Source organism: Anastrepha obliqua, chromosome 5 (assembly GCF_027943255.1).
Source record: "Anastrepha obliqua isolate idAnaObli1 chromosome 5, idAnaObli1_1.0, whole genome shotgun sequence".
Classification (NCBI taxonomy): domain Eukaryota; kingdom Metazoa; phylum Arthropoda; class Insecta; order Diptera; family Tephritidae; genus Anastrepha; species Anastrepha obliqua.
The window spans coordinates 71,516,181-71,537,256 of record NC_072896.1 but is presented as its reverse complement, the minus strand read 5'-3'; the positions used below and the strand labels follow the sequence as shown (position 1 = coordinate 71,537,256).

At 38.0% G+C, this 21,076-nt stretch overlaps 1 protein-coding gene across 1 annotated transcript in view; it reads right to left on the bottom strand.

The window, feature by feature from the left end:
* Positions 1-21,076, bottom strand: part of LOC129248543 (protein sax-3) — a 140,443-nt gene that overhangs the window by 29,782 nt on the left and 89,585 nt on the right. Inside the window, exons 6-9 of the mRNA XM_054888129.1 lie at positions 14,498-14,629; positions 11,581-12,518; positions 11,380-11,499; positions 10,671-11,097 (exon numbers count right to left, since the gene is read on the bottom strand). Coding sequence (XP_054744104.1) covers positions 10,671-11,097; positions 11,380-11,499; positions 11,581-12,518; positions 14,498-14,629 — 1,617 coding nt within the window. The remainder of the gene's footprint in view (positions 1-10,670; positions 11,098-11,379; positions 11,500-11,580; positions 12,519-14,497; positions 14,630-21,076) is intronic.

The window sequence follows — 21,076 nt, the reverse complement described above, 5'->3', positions numbered from 1 at the left end:
CAACCAGAAGCGGTGAGAATTGAGAAATAAAATATGTGCCACCAGTACTGCGAGTCGTATTGTATTTGTATAGTGTTTATTTATTGTACAAATAAAGTAAAAACAAAACTAATTAAAAAATAATAAGAAATGTGACGTATTCCATCAGGACAACGCACAGTAGGGTAATCGACCCTGAAAATTGTGGATCAATTCATACGTACATTTAATATAAAAAGCTTTGGTTAAGACAAGTCCGAAAATAGTAGGAAACCTTATTTTTATAAAGGCTTTTATTTTATTACCAAAGAGCGAAGAAAGTGAAACTTCGGTTTTTATCCATATATTAATTTTTCCTTACAAATAATTTCTATGATTAATAATTATATTATTATATATTAATCATAAATTGAAAAGTAATCATCCCCACTATCTCCACAACTATCCTCTCTGATTTTATTCACGTTCTCGACATTTTCTTTAACACGAAAAATGCCTAAACGGAATCGACGAAACCAAAATTGCGCGCAATTAACTGTTACAGTATCGGCACTATAAACGCCATTCAAAATTTCCGTGGCCTGTCTTGCATTTTCGTCTTTGTCGAAGAGAAACTTTTAACTCCTGTAACTCACAACTAAATGGATTAAACAAAAAATAGTAAAATAATTTTTTAGTATGAAATGCTAACTTGACAACGAGCCTAAACTTTAAATCACTACAGTGATCTACCGAGGAGACAATAATGGATTTCTTTTTCTCCCAACTAATATTTAACGATGCGCCGAAAGCCTCTAATGCTTAAGTAGGAAATTCTTTAACATCTGCCGTATGTCTGCATATAAAGTTCAGACCGCGCACTAAGAAACTCTCAGCTTCGAAAGCATTTTAAAAATTCTATTGATGGAACTGTCTGCAAGAGAGGCTTGTGGGTATAAGCTGATCAAGTTTTGCATCAATTGGGAGGAGCACTTTTTCCAACGCGGACTAATGAAATACTTTCAAAATGGACAAAAGCTATCAAGCAAAAGGGCACATATTTGGTTTTAATTGAGTATTTTAAACTATTTTAATTTCACCATCTAAATAAATTGAAAGAATGCTTAGAATCCAATCCTTTAATTAACTGGATTTTTAGTAATAAAATAATAAACCCGAATTTCAAACTTTTGGTGAATTAAACTAATTTTTCATAAAATTTCATACTTTTTATTCAGTATTTCTATAAAAAATGTTGAACATAAAATTTTATAGCCCATTGAATTGTACGAGTAGTACAAATACCTCAAAATACTCATAGATACATATGACCAAAAATCTGCCATGACTGTCTGCTCATTTTTTCCACGTTAAAAAATGTCTTGTTTTCGTTATATGGAGTGAATGCGGAACACCATCGAAGAAGAAAATTATCAAAAATACGCAAAAATTTTGAGCTACCTCCAGCTTATACTTTTTATACTAGAACTTAATAGGCAATAAAACTGCATACAAAAAATTGTCTAAAGGTTCTATTTAAATAAAAAGTGCTACATTTGAATAGAAATCGGATGAGTATTTAAAATTTTTATGTGATTTTTGTTACAGAAATATTTATATTCTTATAAATTTTTTATTGGGAAAATAAAATATATATACCCTACCGGTCAAAAGATTGGGTTCACTTGCATTATTTTGGAATTTTACACAATCAAGTCGGCTTATTACTGGTTTTTTTTTAAAACGTTCATTCTGCTACTAGTTTGAGCTTAGGAGATTGTTAATGTTTACAAAGTGACTGTGGGAGTCGCGTAGATCAAGCATGAACGTGTTATGACATGCTGCATTCTGTCAATGCGTCTAGTGCCTATTACGCGTAACATCTTATTGCTGCAAAACTCGCTTCAAGAGTTATATTTCTAACTGTTTGTGTCATCTTTGTTATCAAAAAGGTAAGTAAAACAATTTTTTGTATTCCAAAAAATAACTGTTTTACAAAAACTTACATACAAGTCGACGTTATACAAAAATTATCTTCTAATTATTAAAATTTAAATAAAACTACATATTTCTTGATTTATATGTAGAAAAATGGGTCGGAAAGCAGACCTTAGTGTAGAAACACGAGCAGTCATTGTGGCACTACATGGAGAAGTCTATTAAACGCGAAAAATTGCTTCGAAATGTAATGTTTCTCAAAATGCTGTCATGAGAATGTTATAAAGAAAGAGCGATACTGGGTGCAATCAGAGTCGTCATCGTTCTGGGTGGTCTAAAACTACGACAAAAGGAGAGGATAAGTTCATATGTGTTGTGAGCAAAAAAAATCGTTTTCTAACAGCCCCTGAAATTTGCGAACAACTCAATTTCTCGCGCGAGGCTCCAGTATCTGTTTCGACGGTACAGCGACGACTAAGAAACGACGGCCTAAAAGGGTGCGTCGCCGCCAAAAAACCTTTACTTCAAAAGCAAAGTAAAGTAAAGAGACTTAATTGGGCTAAAAAACATAAAGAGTAGACAACTGAACAATGGTCTAAAGTCTTGTTCACGGACGAGTCCAAATTTGAAATTTTCAACAAACGACGCCGCCGATATACTCATCGTTTTGGCGGTGAACGCATGATGAACCAATGTGTTGTTCCCATAGTTAAGCATGGTGGAGGATCAGTGTTAGTCTGGGGATGCTTTGCTGGAGACAAAGTTGGGGACATTGTGTAAATTGAGGGTATCATTGACAAAAAAAGTCTACCACAACATACTTCAACGGCACGCTTTTCCGTGTGGGAAAAGACTTGTGGGCAGCGGACTCGATTTCCAGCAGAACAACGATCCTAAGCTCACCTCAAAATTTTTCCAGAATTACATTGCAGCCAAAGAAAATCAAAAACAACTCAAATGTATGGAATGGCCTCTTCAGTCGCCGGATTGTAACCCGATCGGGTTGCTGTGGGACGAGTTGGACAGAGAAGTAAGAAAATTGCAACCTACTAATACAAAACAACTTTGGACATTTCTGCAAAATTGCTGGAATCAAATAACAGTAGTATCTGTGCGTAAATGAATTGATAGGATGCCCAGAATATGCGACGCTGTAATACGAGCAAAAGGCGGATATTTCGAGGAATCGAAAATATGAACAAATATATTACTTGCGGGTTTCTTTAAAAGTTAACATATTTTGTATTAAACACAATTACTTTCTGTAAAATAACAATATTAAAAAATATTTGACGAAGAAAATCACGATTATTTAAACATTTTTTACAATTTTTTAAGTGAACCCAAACTTTTGACCGGTAGTGTATATGTATACATATATAGTCAAAACATATCACTATGTGATTATCTCACTCACATTGTTGTTGGTTTGCTGGAAGAATATAAAAATACAAAAAAGTCGTTTTTCGGGAAAAGTTTATAGAAATGGTCACCAAATTTTTTTTTATGCTCTTTAAAAAAATCATAGTGTCAGATATTAACAACAACTCATAAGAAGCAAATCTGTCTTTTTTTTAGCTTAGGACGAGATAAATAAATTAATATTATTAAACCGTTTTTCTCGATCTTTTGGAATATGACATTCTCCCAACCAAACCTGCTTAATTTGCTTTTCTAGTTAATTGCTAAAGTGCATACATGCATTTATGTTTATGTATGTATGTACAAGCCTGTCCAGAATAACACTTTAAAACTCATTTTCAACTGTCTATTTATATACCTATGAATATTTTAGAGTGAGTGCGCAAAAATCAAGGACTGAGAAAGTGATTATTCGAATGAGAGTGAAAAACACTGTGTGCTGTGTGCAGCATTAAGAATATGAATAGGAGTCTGTAGTGATTTAAGCAAGACAAATTTAAATAAGCACATATATGTTTATAACAAAGCATTCCCTTAGTGCCAACTACCAAGTATGGGTAACCGTCTGAGCAAACCCCAATTGAGTGAGTGTTGGAATTTTGTGGCAACGGTTGCAATTTCTAACTCATTTCACTAAGCTTTTGTTTTGTCTGCTGCCAGCCAGCCAGTTTTTCTTTCATGGCGTTTTATCACTTTTCTCTGTTGTATTTTTGTCTTCTTGTGTTTTTTGTACCTCATTCTCAACTTGCACTTTTGCATTCATTACAATACATACAAATGTAGGTGCATACATGAATTTGTGAAGAAAATATTATTTAAGGTGAGCACCATAGCTAGGCAACGTAAAGCAAAGCAATTTCTATTTAGACAAATACACCTATGACAAGTGTAGACAAGAGAGCGGTGAGAAGAAATGGGCGAGTAGACGCATGGTTACCCAACAATGACTGAAGTTGGCATAGTCAAGCTGTGAGGCTGCTTACACTTATACAAACATGTATTTAACTAAAAGCAAGTGAGTTTGAGTTGGTGAGGGTGCACAGGATTCATTCTCAAGGGATGCCAAATCAGGCGGCTGAGTTGCATTTCTGCGTGATTCACGCAAGTCACACATGGCAACATGGCTAAAGTGTCTGTCGGCAGTGGGCGAGTGTAGGCGCGTATGTATTTTTTTTTTTTTTTTTGTTCTTTTTGTCAACTGAAGTCATCCCCTCCTGTACACAAAACGTCGTTTACTTTGCTGCCTTGTGCTCTTCCTTTGCGTCATTTTTCAAATTGCATACAAATTGCCGCACGAAACAGCAGCAGTTGACATTTGAGTTGCGACACAAAGCCACATGCACACGCCGGCAATCATCCATATGTACATATACACACTCACTCATACCAATAGAGTGCGGCGGGTGCAAGTCTCCGCTGAGTGTTCACTGTACCTACTTGTGGAAATACCTCAGCAAATACGCTGATGCAAATAAATAAAAATGCCTTTAAAGCGAAATGTTGGAACTTTTGCGGTTGTTTGCTCAACTCGAATCGCGCCTCAGCTTCTACAGCCTTCAGGCACCGCATCACCACACCCTCACCAATGCAATGCAACATTCTCAAACAACACTTTCGGCGCTTATTTGCATGTCGCTTGCTGAGTTCCTATACTGCCGTATATACTAGAAACGCCCGAATGTATGCTATGTAGCGTGAATCTGTTTGTCTTTGTTTGTTTGGGTGCATACATATGTATGCACGCATGTTTGTGTGTTTGTTTCTGAATATAAAATAATTGTTGTTTATCTTTTTCGCAATTGCAATTGCAATTCCTCCACTTCGTTGCTTTTCTTCTTTAGCATAGACTGAAAATGCAGCTGCTGGGAGAGGTGTAAAGAGTGTAAATGTGTGTGTGAGTACGTTTGTGCAAACTTTGAAGTATGTGTTTTTGTAGTGCAAGAAAGCAATTCCAAAGTGGAAATGTGATGAATACGGAATGAGTTTGATTTAAAATTTTTACTTTGTGGTGCGATTCGGTAAATAAGTGGCACAGAACTGTGTTGCGATGTGAGCGGATATACAATTACATGTATGTGTGTAGTTGCATATACTGAGAAATGTATGCTTATGTATTTGTATTGCGTGTGCATTTATGCGCACTTCTCCATGCCTGGTTGCAATCTCTAACCTCGGCATTTCTAGCAGCTTTTAGCTTCAACCACAACGCGGAAATGTTTATTGCCACACTTTGGAGTGGATATTTAAAATATGACCCTTTGCCGTCGGAAAAAAGCAATATGACAGATATGAGCGCTTATTTAAATTAAATATATTTCTCCAATTTGAAGTAACCAAGTAAATCACATTCACATTCAATTACATTAATGAAATACGCTTCCCTAACTTTACTGTGGGCTATCCTACTCTTGTAATTTGACAAGGTATTTTTTTAGCTCGCAAATGGTTCTGATCGTATTTGATTTAAGGCACTGAAGCGCTTCTGCATTATCCTCATAACCGCTAACTAAATGTGGTTTCAATACAGTAAATAATTTGATACACAAAAATATCGCTTGGCATTCAGAGACTTTTCTGATAATTTTGGCATAAATTTATACATACATAAATGTATATAAAATTTGCGCCTACACCTTTTGTTGAGTATTTGAGCGAGCTTCCTCTTTTATTTGTGGTGTGCGTTTTGATGTTGTTCCACAAATGGAGGGAACTACAGTTTCAAGCCGACTCCGAACGGCTATTTTTTATGAGGAGCTTTTTCATGGCAGAAATACACTCGGAGGTTTGCCATTGCCTGCCGAGTGGCGACCGCTATTAGAAAAATGTTTTTCTTAATATTGGTATTTCACCGAGATTCGAACCGGCGTTCTCTCTGTGAATTCCGAATGGTAGTCACGCACCAACCCATTCGGCTACGGCGGCCGCCAGAAATGTATTAATTATTAAAAATTATCAGAAAATATCAATGATCACAATCGCATGTATAGTTATATAACTACGGCTAACTTCATCTTCTATTAAATTCTTCTTTAGGTACCTTTCATTAGAAACTAGTCCAAAATAGTGCATTCCGATTTGCCAAAACGCAATGAGATATTTTTAAAGCATAATCCCTTCCATGAGTTCTACTTTTCAGCTAACGCATGACTTGTCACTATGATCCCATATGCTCATTACAATCAACAATAATAAAAGAACAGCTGTAAATACATTTACAAACATTCAAGCAATGCTCGCTACGAGTATTCTACTTTCCAATATTACAAAATACAATATCCATTTTTTGCGAAATTTATCCAACGACCCTTAATACTACCAACCATTGATTACCCGCAGAAGTAGTGGCAGCGTTTGAAGCGGAAAAAAGAGAATCGAAACCTTTCACATGTGTGCCACATTGGCCTACAGCTAAAGACGCTACTCAGCATTTAATGCACAGCTGATGTCGCTAACCAGCGATTGAAATCGAAGAGTTCGCCTTTACACAGTGAAAGTTGGTGCGACCGCCTCCTTTTTTTGGAATACATTTTTCAATCATTTATTTGCTTCGATGTAACATTATGAAATTAGGTTATTGTTATATAGAAGGGAACAAAAGATTGGCAAAGCAGCACGCCAGGGCGATGGTGTACAAGTGAAAGAATAAAAGTGATGGCAGTAATCAGATTGGTGGTGGTTACAAGTTGCAGCTGATGGTAAGAAGAAGAAGCGATATGAGAGGGATGAGAAGACAGTGAGGTTAATGAATGGCATGAGGGAAAAACACATATGAAGTGTGAGTAGTGAATGGAGTGGGCATGGGTTGGTTGCTATATGTTGAGGTAAGCTTCCGCAATATTTTGGCACAAGTTTAGGGAACATTCCTGTAGTGTGCAAAAATATATATGTACATTAGGACGGGACAATTTATATGGATGAAATTTTTTCGACAATGTTCTTTACAGATTCGGATTCTAGATAAAATTAAAAGAAAAATAGTACCTACATTGGAGCATAGCTCTAAAGTCAATTTTATTTTCATTTATTTAGATTGATATTTACTGCAGTGTTAATAATGCAATTGTCTTGCACAAACGTGTACTTAGGAATTTTTTGATACCAAGAATTTATTTCTGATATCTATTTTTTATTTGAGGAGCCACAACAAAGCAATGTAATGTAATTTTTTATATGTTAAATAAACCGAAATTTGCCAAAAATTAAAAAAAAAAAAACTATTTTTTCGAAGAACTAATTTTTTCTTCCTTTTTTACATCTTCTAATTCTCTTTTATCTTTTTACATTCATACAATTATTTTTCCTTTTATCCTTTTTACTTAAAAAAGGAGGTGTTTTATTTCTACTTTCAATGGTCATAACTACCTCTCTGTTTTTATGAATCACACGCATCACTTCGTACTAATTAAAAATAACTTATTTTAAAATTTTGTATGAAATAGACTCGACCTCAACGTTGACTTTAGAGCAGTTCTGCTGAATTATTTTCTTGCAATTTTATGTAGAATCTGAATCTGCTAGTGACGTAAATTTAGCCCGCCCTGATGTACGTACCTATTGCATACATACCTATGCATGTGGCGGTGTGAATGTATGGCTTAATGTCCCGAAACGTCACTGCAGCACAAGAATTTAACGTTATTGCTGTCATTTACATAAAATAAAGGAAACTAGTGCACTGGTGTCATCAATATACTCATGCAAATGCAGCTACAAAAGTCTGGCTGAGAGCCAAATGGGCACACAAAGACAGCAGAAGCTTTTTGTTGGAATTATATGCTTTAATTTTTAGCAGGAAAAAATAATTGCAATTGTACACAAAATCGATATTTATTAGCAAACTTCGTTTTCAATATTAATGTGCTTAAACATTCGAGTGGCAACCAACCTAAGAAGTGACTGTTGCTTGGCTGTTTCTGAGGGCCTTTGGTAGCAAAAGTGTACGAAAATCATATATAAAGGAACGAGGTCGAAAGGCTAACAAGAAGCAAAGTAAGTAATGCATTCAGCAAGCAAATATTCTCATTTGCACTTTCATGAGCTGAGTTAAATTATAGGAACAAAATGCGTTATTTTTCTCCAAAAATGTGAGGTTTTCAAGCACATTTTTATAGAAGATCCAAATTTGATTTGATTCAGATGAATTAACTCGTGTTGCAAAGTTATTGTACTTAAAAATGTTCACACATTTTTCAACTTATCAGAGATATATTTCTACATCTTATAAAATCCAGCCTTAAAATATGTATGTACGCTAATTTCTATGCACAATATTTCAAAGTTGGGTTCACCAGGAAAGGTTTATTCAACATTACTTGCGTATAAGGCAAAGTGTGTTAAAAAATTGTCAAATTAATTTTCAAACTGCAAAAACTGAATATTTCTGAGCCGTTTGGAATACTGCTTTTTGGTTATAAAACCATGACATGTTTACTGTTACTCTCAATCACTGTTACTCAATTATGTCTCATTACAAGTAATATTTTGAAAAAAAAAGAAAACATTTTCAAACAATTGATTTTTGTGTCAGAAAAAGCTAGCGGCATTAGCCAAATAAATGACTGCAAAGCACTAGACATACTTTTATGTACAAGAAAGAAATTCCGAGTTTATAAATCCATGGATCAAGAAGAATACTGGCAAAAAAACATATAAACATACAGATATGTTATCTATTGTGGAAGCGATTGAAAATCAAATAAGGTAAACGGGTCGAAGTGAACCTTATGTCCAAAATGCAGGTAAGGCGCCTGAAAATAAGAAAAACCTTTTAAAGAGCACTTAAGAAAATGTGGCAGAAATACCATCTATGCCAAAAATAGCCACAAAGCTTAAATATGAAATGAATGAGAGCAAGGCATAAGAGAAAAGCAAAGAATTAAAATTATGTTGGCAATTTTAAAGAGATAAGCAAGTCTCAATATTCATAGCTGTGTGATGATAGCTACTCTTTGCCAAAAAACCTGCTAGTAGTGCACACTTCCTGAAGCTAGGACGATGGCAATATCCGATCAAGTGTCCATTGGAGTGTTTGAGGGAAAGATTCTGCGGAAGATCTTTGAGCTTTTGGACATTGGGGATGGCGAGTATCGTAGGCGATGGAACAATGAGCCTTACGACGAATAGGCATAGTGCAACGAATAACGACCAGCGGCGGCTCGGTTGGCTGGGTCATGTGAACCGAATGGATGCCAAAGTTTCGGCTCTGAAAATATTCGATGTGGTAGCAGCTGGTGCCAGCAGAGGAAGAGGAAGGCCTCCTCTATGAAGGAGAGATCAGGTGGAGAAGAACTTGGCTTCACCGGATGTGTCCAACTGACGCAGGTTAGGAAGAGAAAGAAACGAGTGGCGTGCCTTTTTCATATCGGCCAAAATCGCTTAAGCGGTTATCGCGCTAATCAAGAAACAGACGTGCGGTACATCCAATTATACAGTCTAATAAGTAAGGATGCGCCAACTTCGGTCCGGATCGAACCTTATATACCCGCTCACATTTGAATAAAGTCTAATTTGGTATGGCTGTTAATTTTTGAAATTGAGCGAACTCATAACCGATAAGAGCTATGGTTTGCAACTTCAAAGAAGAGTATGGAAATCTAGCCATAACATATAAAAAGTGCGTCTGGTTTTTACCCCATCTCAACACGATCACGGAATTGTGATGTCCGAATTTTCAGGGCTTCTTGATGGATGGGTTCTGAACTAATTAACGTTATTCGGGTCAGAGCAATTACCATCCTCCTACCCCTTAAAAGAAGAGTAAATGCAGTTCCTACTGCTTACGCTAGGCTGAACGCAGTAAATGGGTATGCCAACACTACTTTTGCCAAGCAAAGGCAAACGCAATTTGGAGTAAAGAGTAAGCAATTTTTTGAAGGTAAAAGGATTATAAGATGTTTTAACCTTTGTGCAGCACGAATGCAGCTATGAGTAGCTTTGTGTACATTAAAGGCCTGTTGGTATTCATGCTCATATTTCCCATATTCATCCCATGTTCATCCTTGCTATTGCTATTATTTTTATCAGCATTTAAAAAAATGATAAGGCCAGCGCACATATTCTAAACGCTTCTTGAAAATCAAACAATATCATTTTTTCCAATTAAAAGGCTTATCAAGTTGTTAGTGAAATTTTTGCTCATATACGTAGATACATAGCAGATTTAAAATGGCCATGAAGCAGTTGTAGTGCAGCGTTGAGGGCGCCTGCCAAACCATATGGCCGCCAATGTGTACACTAAGACTTTCGATTAACTTTGCACCGAGGCTTACGATTGGCCTGAGTAACTTATAATATATATTTTTTTTGTTTTTGTTTTTTATTTTGGTTAAAATATACATTTTTTGTGTACTCACCATCCTCCAAAGTGCGCGCAATACGTGAGTTCGACGGTCTTCCCTCGACGGACTTATAAAAGGGTACAATAAAAAATTCATAGAGCGTATATTGCAGTAGGCCAGTTAGTGTGCAGGATGAGGCGCCACCGCCGTTCAGGATCGTTAGCATGCGATATGTGGTGCTGCTTGATGTTGCGGCACCAAAGTCGGTGGTGAAGGTGGCAGCATTATTGGCGACCGCATCACGTCTGGCAGCGGCAATATTTGGTTTCGCCGAAATCAATGCGGCCGTCGCAGCGTCAGCTGCTGACAACGACGACGAGCTGCCGCTACGTGATTCCAGCAATGGATTTGCAATCGCGCTGCTGGTGGCAGTGGTGGTTGGTGGATTTGGCAATTGACGCGCGTAGATGTAAAAGCCTTCCACGTATTTGCCGTTGATTATCTGTGAAGATGAAAGATAAAAGCGAAAAAGAATTACGGCATAAGCGCACGAAAGAAAAGTGAAGTAGGAAAAAATTGTGTAATTGGAAATGCTGCACCAGCCCTCTGTCCGCTGCCTGCAGGCAGGTGCCACACAAATTAGTTCTGTTTTCGCAGGGCATCCGACAACTTTGCGCCACTCGATTGCTTTGTCACGCCTCGGCGCTACAATGACATTGACACCGAGCCATTATAGCCGAGGCGGGTAAGAAATATAAGAGATATAAGAATTGTTACTACTAACCTGCCACGTCAATTTCATGCTTGTCGAGTCTACGATGCTCGCGTTAATTAGTTCCACCACGTCGCCAGACAATAAGCTAGCGCGCGCCTCACTCAAATCCAAGCCGCTGTTAAAGAAACGCTATAAAAAAATGCAAAGAAAGAAATCACCAAACAATTAGCCTTTCTCATTCAATGAAGCAACTTTATTGCTCAAACTTACCATGCCAACATTGATCGGCTCCGACATTGGACTAGGCAGCGATAAACCGTGCGAATTTTCGGCACGTATCACAAAAAAGTAATTAACACCCGGCACGAGGCCCACTTGCATGAAGGTCGTATTTTGTATGCGCGCTCCAACAGCCACCCAACCGTCCGTCTCGTTCTTACCGAACATTTCAACGATGTAGCCTACCAAGCTGGATGCGCCGACCTTATTACTGCGCGTCCACGTCAACGTCACTGTATCTTCGGTCTTTTCTGCTATCTGCGGTTTACCCGGCGGTCCCGGATGCGTAGAAAGCTCGGGTGCGCGATAAAATTTGATATTCGGATTAGTTGGAGTATCCAAGCGCAGGTAGCCACTCCACGAGGATTTACCATTCCGATTACTGGCCACACATGTGTACAAGCCCTCATCCTCATTCCGTTGCAAATCCGCTATGGTGAGTGTACCCGTTTCGGAGAGATTTCGCCGCTCGTGCTCGTTCACATCGATTGGTATGCCATCCAAATACCAAGAGACTTGCGGTGTTGGTGTGCCGCTAGTGCGACATGGTAGCGTTACGATCGATTTAACTGGCAGTGTCTGATTGACAGGACCCAACTCAATAATTGGCGGTGGCAGCTCAAATTGTGTGTCCACGGTAACAACGGTACGACTGCTGACGCTGCCAACCGCATTTAATGCATTACAAACGACCACTTTACCCGAGTCTTCACGCGCAAAACGCAATATCGAAAGCACGGAACGGCTTTCGGGCGTTAACGTCACCTCAATGCGTCCATCCTTGTAGCCAGGAAAGAGCAACGAGCTATTACCTTCGACCGACCAGTAGAGTGTGGGTTTTGGATAGCCACTGGCTTGACATTCGAAGAGCACTTCATCACCGATTTCGACAAGTTGATTTTTGGGGCGTATGATGAACTTTGGTGGTGCTATTTGGGGAGAGGGTAAGAAATAAGTTAGAGTGTGTATTTATTTTTTGAGAGGGTGCACGAAAGCAAATAATTTGTTAAAGCTAGTAAATGTTATTGCGGGGCAATACACAACGATGTCTGCACTGGGAATTTCTGTTTTCCCTTCCCTTTTTATTTCCTTTGTCTTCCACTGTTTTTGAAATGTTCTTGATGTGCGGTCAGGTAATTAATTTTTATGTGGCAATTGGTGTGGGCACCAATGTGTTACAGGGTGCGTCAGTTAATGTAGAGTAGCATAGAACTTAGAAAACATGTGGTTAAATTTCTTCCTCGCCTATAAATATGCAAATGGATGCGCTCCCTGATTATCGTCTCATTTGCCAGTCATTCTCACGATGCACAGCTATCTGCATAGGCGCGAGACATGATTCATCGACTCCAGCGGTTATCTGACCAGTTTCCAGAAACACCACTTACTTCTCAAATGCGATATCATAGCGAGAAGAAGAGGTACACATCTCGGTCTAGTACGGCGTCTTAGGTTTATTGATAAAACTGGATCTGAGGTATTGTGCAGAGAAGATTACACAAGCGATCCTAAAACATCCTTACATTATATTTATCATGGAATGGCAATTTTTTTGTGAATTTCCGCGATTGGTAAAATTTGTTCGTGCACAAATTTTTGCATAGTATTTTGATGGACTATACTAACGGTTGACGGGCGTCCGGTGGAATTTGTCGAAAGCTTCTGCTACTTCGGCGGCATTATCACGGAAGACGGCGCAGGAAATGAAAATGTCAACTGCAGGCTAAAAAAAGCAAGGGCGTCATTCGGGCGAATGCATCCAGTATGGGCGAGTTCGAAAATTCCAGGCGCTCTGAACTGCGAATATTCAGCTCATGTATGAAGTCAGTATCGTTGTTCGGAAGTTAAATGTGGCTGGCCTCTAGCACCATTACTAAGAGGTTAGTATAAGCCTCCGCATCCTCTGTATTCTAGCCCAGCACCATCAGCAACGACGCGCTGTAGAGATCGACGATTGAGGATGAGTTATCCTATGGCAAATCAACTGCATAAAGTGACGATGGTTTAGTCACACGCTTAAAAAACACCAGATAGCATCACAAGGATGGCACTTTACTGGAGAGGGTCGATGTTGCTTGTAGATGCCGACATCAAAAGGGACGGCGAAAAAGCAAAAGCCCAGAACTATGTACGATGAAAATCTTGTCGAGGCCCTATGCTCCCTAGCGGAATGAACAAAAAACAAAAAAAATACTAAGGTGATACGAACAAAATATTTTCTTCCACAGCTAGTTTCACATATCCCTTTTGAATTGTATCTCTCCATCCATCTGTAGAAAAAATATGAACACAAGCGCTGTAATTTGTGCCAAAGCCGACTTGTTAGGGCTTTCATCTCATTATATTTATAATTAAAAATATATATGGAGTGTGCTGAAATTGCTGGTATATTGCTATACAATTGCAAATCATATTCGAGCTTCTAGTTAAGACAGTTAAAAAGTTAGTTAATTCTTCTGAATTATATATTAGTTTTCTGTTAACCTTCAAATTTCATGATACGTGCGATTTTTTTAATCCACGTCGTATTTTATTTGTCGGCTATCTATTTTTAACAACAAATCTCATTATAACTTTAACAGCACTAAGCACCGCTACAACTTCAACTTTGAAAACTAAATCTGCGGTCACATCTTCGGCACCCTTTATGTAAACTTCCATCAAACAAACACTTGACGCTGCGCACCTTCTCGCCGCACTATCCGAAATACACTTCAAATGAGCCATAAAACTTTTATGCTTACACATACATATGCGCATATGTTAAAGTGTATATATATACTCATGCGCATGTGTTTAAATTCAGTTTCAATAGATGTGTTGCCCACGCATCTGTGTGCCATTGTCAGAAATTTCGTCCCACACGCACACAGCCACGCACTAACAGCATTCATAGCAATTAACTCACCGTGTACGGTTAATGTGCCCGTGGCTGTAATTGAACCGACCGCATTATCCGCTTCACAACTGTACTCTCCCATATCTTCCAGCGTAACGTCATCCAGTTTAAGGCTACGATCCTCAAGGATGTGCACACGACCTGTGAAAAATCCGAAAGTAAAAGAAAAAAAAAAAAGAATGAAATGAGTGGAATATACTATAAAAAGAGAATTAAAGTTCAAGTGATGGCCAAACAAAGAAGTGAAGCGTAAATAGTTGAGTCGTAATGTGAGTAGGTAGCTAAAGGAAGTAAGATATGTATGTGTATATGTAAACAGTTTACAAAAAAAGATATACGCAGCTGGAAATTGTAAAAGAGCTTATCAAATAAAGCTCTGCGATTAAACCTTCTCATTAAGGGCATGTGAGCATGTTGCCTTTTAGTGACTTTCTAATCGCGAATTGAAAAACAATTCAATTTTAGCAGGATTTTCTACTTCTGAAGGGGTTATAGGAATGTTCTATTTCTTAGCAAGAAATCATTTGATGAAAAGAGGATGTACGTACAAAACCTTGTCCAGCGGGGTACCTTGTACAGAAAATAATCAAAAGCGGCAGGCTTGCAATCTGCCAAACAAATACTAGAAGTATTTCTAAAAGTGAATTCATGTTCTGCCCTCGCCAACTAAGTAACCATGTCTGGTAAGATGATCGTCGTTTTTTTTTACAAGGAGGAAACATCGAAATCCAGACCCCGTCAGTGTGGGACTTGAACCCGAACTAAACTGCCTACCGTCAAAGTACCGATCCCCCTGGTAATACCGTTAAGTATTTCGTCGGGAGGCGGTTTGAGCACTATACTCAACGTCCGTTACAGTACAGATGCAATGCCTCAGAAGAAGCATCTGCTTGTTACCACTCACTGCTTGGGTCCTTTGATGAGAGAGCCGTCCCTGTCGTAGCAGTACTACTTCACCCGCCATGTCACTTTCCATACCATAGAAAAGTGAGTTTTTATGTCGCATGTTCACCTTGCCTGTTCGCTGTATCGAAAATGGTCGTCGTAACTGAGCGTCTTTGTGCATAACTACCACTCAATTGCTTCATAATTCGATTCTAACTATAGGCATGAAATATCCAAGGATAGCAGGAGTGTTATCTAAAAGCGGTCGCCCCTTCGTAGATAATGGCTTATGCTTATAAAAACTATGCACACGCTGTTCGAGGGGGTTATAAAACTAAAGGTCGCTCCATTTATAGGGCAAAAGCTAGTAAATGATTTGTATGCCAATTTTATAAACACTTGTGCTCACATAATTAAGTCACTTTATCCAGTCACAGTATATTTTAATATACTTTTTGTAGATTTTCTATAAAAATTTACTTCCAAAGAACTTAACCTAACTCAACCTCTACTGAAACTAAAATATAAAAGTCAATGTTCCAAATCTTGTAAACTTTTTATAAAAGAATAGTTCTTTGTATAACAAAAACCTTATGAACCAAACTTCCGAATTTTAAACAAAATTCACAAAAAGTTAACCAATTTCAAAATATAGCCATGGAAGTGTTCTACTTTTCACTAAGAACAAACAAAAGCGTACACTTACGGACTTCTCACCTTGGATAGTGCAGAAGGTGTCGCCGAACCAGAAGAAAAAAACTCGGCAGCGCTAGGCAGGAATACAAATAAATTTTAAGTAGAAGTCCATATCTGGGCTCGCTTTAACCTTGAACGCAATTAGCAATTGAGGCCCTCAACTTTTTCCCTGGTTACTTTAAAACTGGTGCTCGAATGTCTTGATAAGCTGAATATCTTAGGCCAGAACAGTCAGGTACGCATCCCATGAATTCCTGGGTACATAAAAATTACTGAGAACTAGGTAGTAGATAAATTAGTCAGGAAAAGGGCAGCCTCCCTGTTTACAGTCCCAGCATCATTTTTACCTAATAAAGGGTAACTTCTCCTCTCTTATTCAGGAAGTAGAGTAAAGACAAAGAAGATTATACTGAGGCAATCTACAAGGTTTATCGCAATCAAAATTAGTGATAGATAGCTTGAACCTACATCGATTTAAAGATTGTATGGAATGAAATAAAAATAATTTTATTAAAATTTTTTAATTTTAGTACTCCAATGGAGCTTGCAGACTCTGTAGGGAGGACACAAACACCTGGCTAAGTATTTTTTAACACAGGATGAAATAAAACTCGATAAAATAAGACAAATACTAAAATTTATTGAGGAAGTTTGGCTCAGAAAAATATTCTGAAACCAGGAAAGTCGCACTTCTAAATAATAATCATAATAACCAGAACTCCCAAAAGACTTGTTGGCATGCAGTTTTATAGCCCTTTCAATTTTGTTGTAAACCTTAAGTTTGACGTCGCTCAAAAATCAAGTCGATTTTTGGAAAAACATTTTGCGTCAGATCTTGGGACTTTACTTAAAATCTTGGTGCTTTACCTCAGCCTTACACTTTATTATACTAAAATTTAGTGGTTAAAAAAGCGGCAAACATACCTTTGTTTGTTTCTGAGCCTTTCTGTGGACTTAGAAAAGGCTACATTAACAAATTTCTCAGAAAGTGGGATTAGCCACAAGAGAGACAATTCCGAACGCCCGACGGAGGAATTTCTGATAAGCTCCTTGCACTCAACAGATTAAACTTAAGACTATTAGCTGGTTACTTTACAGGCCACTTTAGCCTAAGTTATCACGTAAACAAAATTGTTCTATCAAAATTGATCATCATTTGCCAATTCTATGAAATGCACTCTGAAAATTCAGATCATTCTGAATGTCCTTCACTAGGGCTTGTTGGTATTGCATTAATAGAAATTATGGAACAATAGGCCCCGGAATGTGCTAAAATATTTTAAAAAGACTTAAAATATAGATAATAATAAATAAATAAATGGTCGCAGTGCTCAGTAGTCTAATAATAATAATAATACTTTTAAAAAAATTTAAGAAACAAATTTAGCTTGAAAAATAAACTGTGAATACTGTGAATGGATAAAGTGGCTTAATTAGGTGAGCACAAATGTATTTATGGCAAAAGTTATGGCTGATGGAAGGGAGTGGGCACAAATGTGTGCGTAAATATCAATAAAAGCTTAGACATTGCAGTGAGAAATATGCGCAACTAGGAAAAGTAGTAGTAAACAAGCTTGAAATTGGTGTGGAAAAATTGCGCATCATAGTCTACTAAATTGTGAACAAAAGCAGTTATTATAATTGTTGTTGGCGTTATAGCCATTGCCATTGCCATTATCTAAAACTTATTCTTGTTGTTTGCAGTAGTTTCTGCTTGAACCAAAACCTGCAAAAATTTTCTTTTCCCCACAGTAAAACAGTAAATGTTGTTGTCAACTACTTCGTTGCGTTCGTATGCTACACAATTGGCTTTTAGTGGCATTCCTCTACGCTAAACAAGCACAAGGATAGACCACGCGTATACGCCCGGGTGTACTTCCAATAATCTGATTCAGTGCAAACGATTCGTTGATATTCAGTGAAATGAGAAATTTGTGTATGTTTATTTATAAATTTAAGTCTATGTGTATGTGAATATGTGCGCATACATTTCTAGTTTGAAATTGTGTAATATTTTATGCAACCTCACAGCAAAATAGTTGAGTGGCTTTCAAGTGCGAATCCCGTGCTCGCTACTATGTTGCATCTAATTTCTTTCTTGCAAGCGGAAGACAACTTTAATACTTTGTATCTTCCTCATACTTAGATGTGCAAGGATACCGGGCATTTATACGCTGCTTCAGTCGCATATACATATGCATTTATGCATATAGTATATGCATAAGAGGACGTCTAAGTAACCACAAGGCGCTGAAGTAATGAGCAGACTGTGGGTGGATGGCAGGCATAAGAAGCACGTGACAAAAAAAGTTTTTTTAATTCAATTTTTAATTTGTTTTTTAATTTTTTGTTTTCTCAACAACTTTTTTCGAAATAAAAAAATTTTATCTTGAGTAATGAAAATCTTTATTTTGACCTTTACGCACTCTGTTGCTTGTTTGTTTTTATGCTGCAGCTGGCTCACAATCGCTAAACGTGATCGACGGGCGACACCACTTGCAAAAAGTATTAGTCTTCTGATATAAGGATTAATTTTGTGCTATACTATAACGAGCGCTTCAATTCTTTCATAAATATTTTTTTTAAAACTTTTTGATTTTTTCACGGATAAGCTACGTTTGGAAATTCTGAAAAAATTACTACCAACTAAAAGATAAAATTTAATTGGAGCTCTATTCTGGCATATGTTTGGCATTGAAAAATTCTATAAAATCTAATTTGGCATTTGGCGTGGTTTTGGGTCGAAATTAAAAAAACGAGAAATTCAATTCTACACAGAATTGTTGAAATTATAAATTCGATGAGAGTGATGTGATCACTTTTTGGCAATACCTAGTGCATTAAGCAGAGTAAGGTATTTAAACGTTTTTTTTCTTCCTTTCATAGTTTTTTAAATTAACGCAAATTTTCTCATAGTACTAAACGTTTCAAGTCGACCGGAGCAAAATATACGGGGTTATAGGTATTTGAGCGTCCGTTGCTCCATGCCTGGTTTCTATATCCGCTCCACCTCAAAGTTTTTTCTCAAACTTCTTTTTTTGGAAGCCTGTGTAGGCCATTTTCGCACATCTACTATATCTATCGTTTTGAAATTCAGTACAGTACTTCTTCGCATATTTCAGGAGTATCCCTGGAAATTTTTTGTTTTTCATAATTATTAATCTTACAAAACAAGAAATAAGAAGATTTTTATTGGCGAAAGTCGGAGAGCTGGCTTCCTGCAGAATGCAGGATGTTAAAAATAAAAAAACATCCTTCCAGATAAATATCTCCCTCAACACATGAATTTTGTTTTTTCATTCACGATATCAAAACCGATATCAGTCGAAAAATTCAGCCTACAGGATGAAACTACCAATAACGGTGCTGATCCTGCTGCAAAACGGAGGCTGATTCACTTTAACGTGGTGCGTTGTATTATGGTAAATAGCACCAGATTCCAGCACCGAGATATCCACAAAGTTACCTGGCTATATCCAGATCAACCGAGGCGTTCACAGATTGGCCACATTGTGATGGATGGACAACATAGCTCCCCAACTACTATCCCTGCTTCATTTCACAGAAGGTCCTGTCGAACGTATGGTGTGAGAGAATGAAGTCCATCGTCAACGAACAAAGGCCTGGAACTTTACAGTGCAGCTTCACACCTGGTAAGTACACCATAGGCCAAATCTTCATAATACGCCAAATTCTGGAGAAACCCCACGAAAAGCAAAAGACACACACCGGCTCTTCGTCGATGAAATCAGCTTTATTCCGCTACGCCTGAGTTTGGTATGTGGTATGTTCGGTATTGTTGTTGTTTTACTTGCTTAATGTGTTTTGATTGCTATGTGATTTATTCTTTTATTAGTGTTGATATTCAGATAATTTCTCAAGGTTACTCACTCATTTTACATTTTTGTATATTCCACGCCCGCTTTGAATACTTTCAGCACACTGTAACTACTTCACATCCTTCTTCCTTAACTAACAACACCTGACACCTTAGGTAAAGCCTGTCGCTTCACTTCACACCTGTCCACCTAAATACCAGCGGCAGAAACCAGGAATGTTTTAAGCCTCTACTACCATGGCGCTACAACAACACCACTTTATGCTAGTTGACAGCTGTAAAATCCTTGGTTTATTTTGAGTCACGTTGCCACTTGCATAGTTATAGGTTGGTTAGTAGTTCAAGTGTTGCAACGATGACTCGAGCGTTGCAGCAAGTCGAGTGTTCGGTTTCTTCGCTGGCACTTGGAAAGTGGGAGATGCGAGGAAACGGCAACGGCAACCAACAGAAGTGAATACTAATGGTGGTTGGCAATGTACAGCTTCCGAAGGTGCAGCACTGAAGCACCCACACACATCTGTACCTCAACTGCCACATGCGTTGTGTTGCATTGTCTGTTTGCCGCTTACAATGGAGTTCCATGCGTTTGTGTGTGTTCGTGTGTGAAATGCTTGGATTTTAAATGTTTTTGTTGTCTGTGGCAATTGTTTGCTTAACAAAAGTTTACGGAAGCTTTGGCGTTTACATTTGCTTTTGCTACTTCCGCGCCACTACACCACTGCACAGCTACAACCACAGTGTCGCGTCCGGCTGGCAAAACTTTTTCTGGCCCCAACACAAACCAGCAAACAACCGCGCGCATTTGCGATTAAATGCTAGTGTAGATGTGTTTGTGCGTATATGAGTACCAGGTATTCCACATGCCCATGTACTTGCCGCTCAGCCTTAGCTCGTTAGCGTTTTGTGGCTCACACAAAACGCACTCAGCCTGCGCTTTCTTATTTGTTTGCATAGGTTAGTGGCTAAGTGTGTGCGTGTGTGTATGTGTTTGTACCGATGAGTTATTTCTGTTGTTCCACATTGTAGTGTTTGCGTACATCCTTTTTCCTTCTCAAACCCACCTGCTTTCACTTCTAGCCTCCCTCCCCCTTCCCACCCTCGCTCGTTTTACTACACCTGTACTACTTCTATGCTCTTGGACTTGCCCACACTTAGTCAGTCGTGCTGAT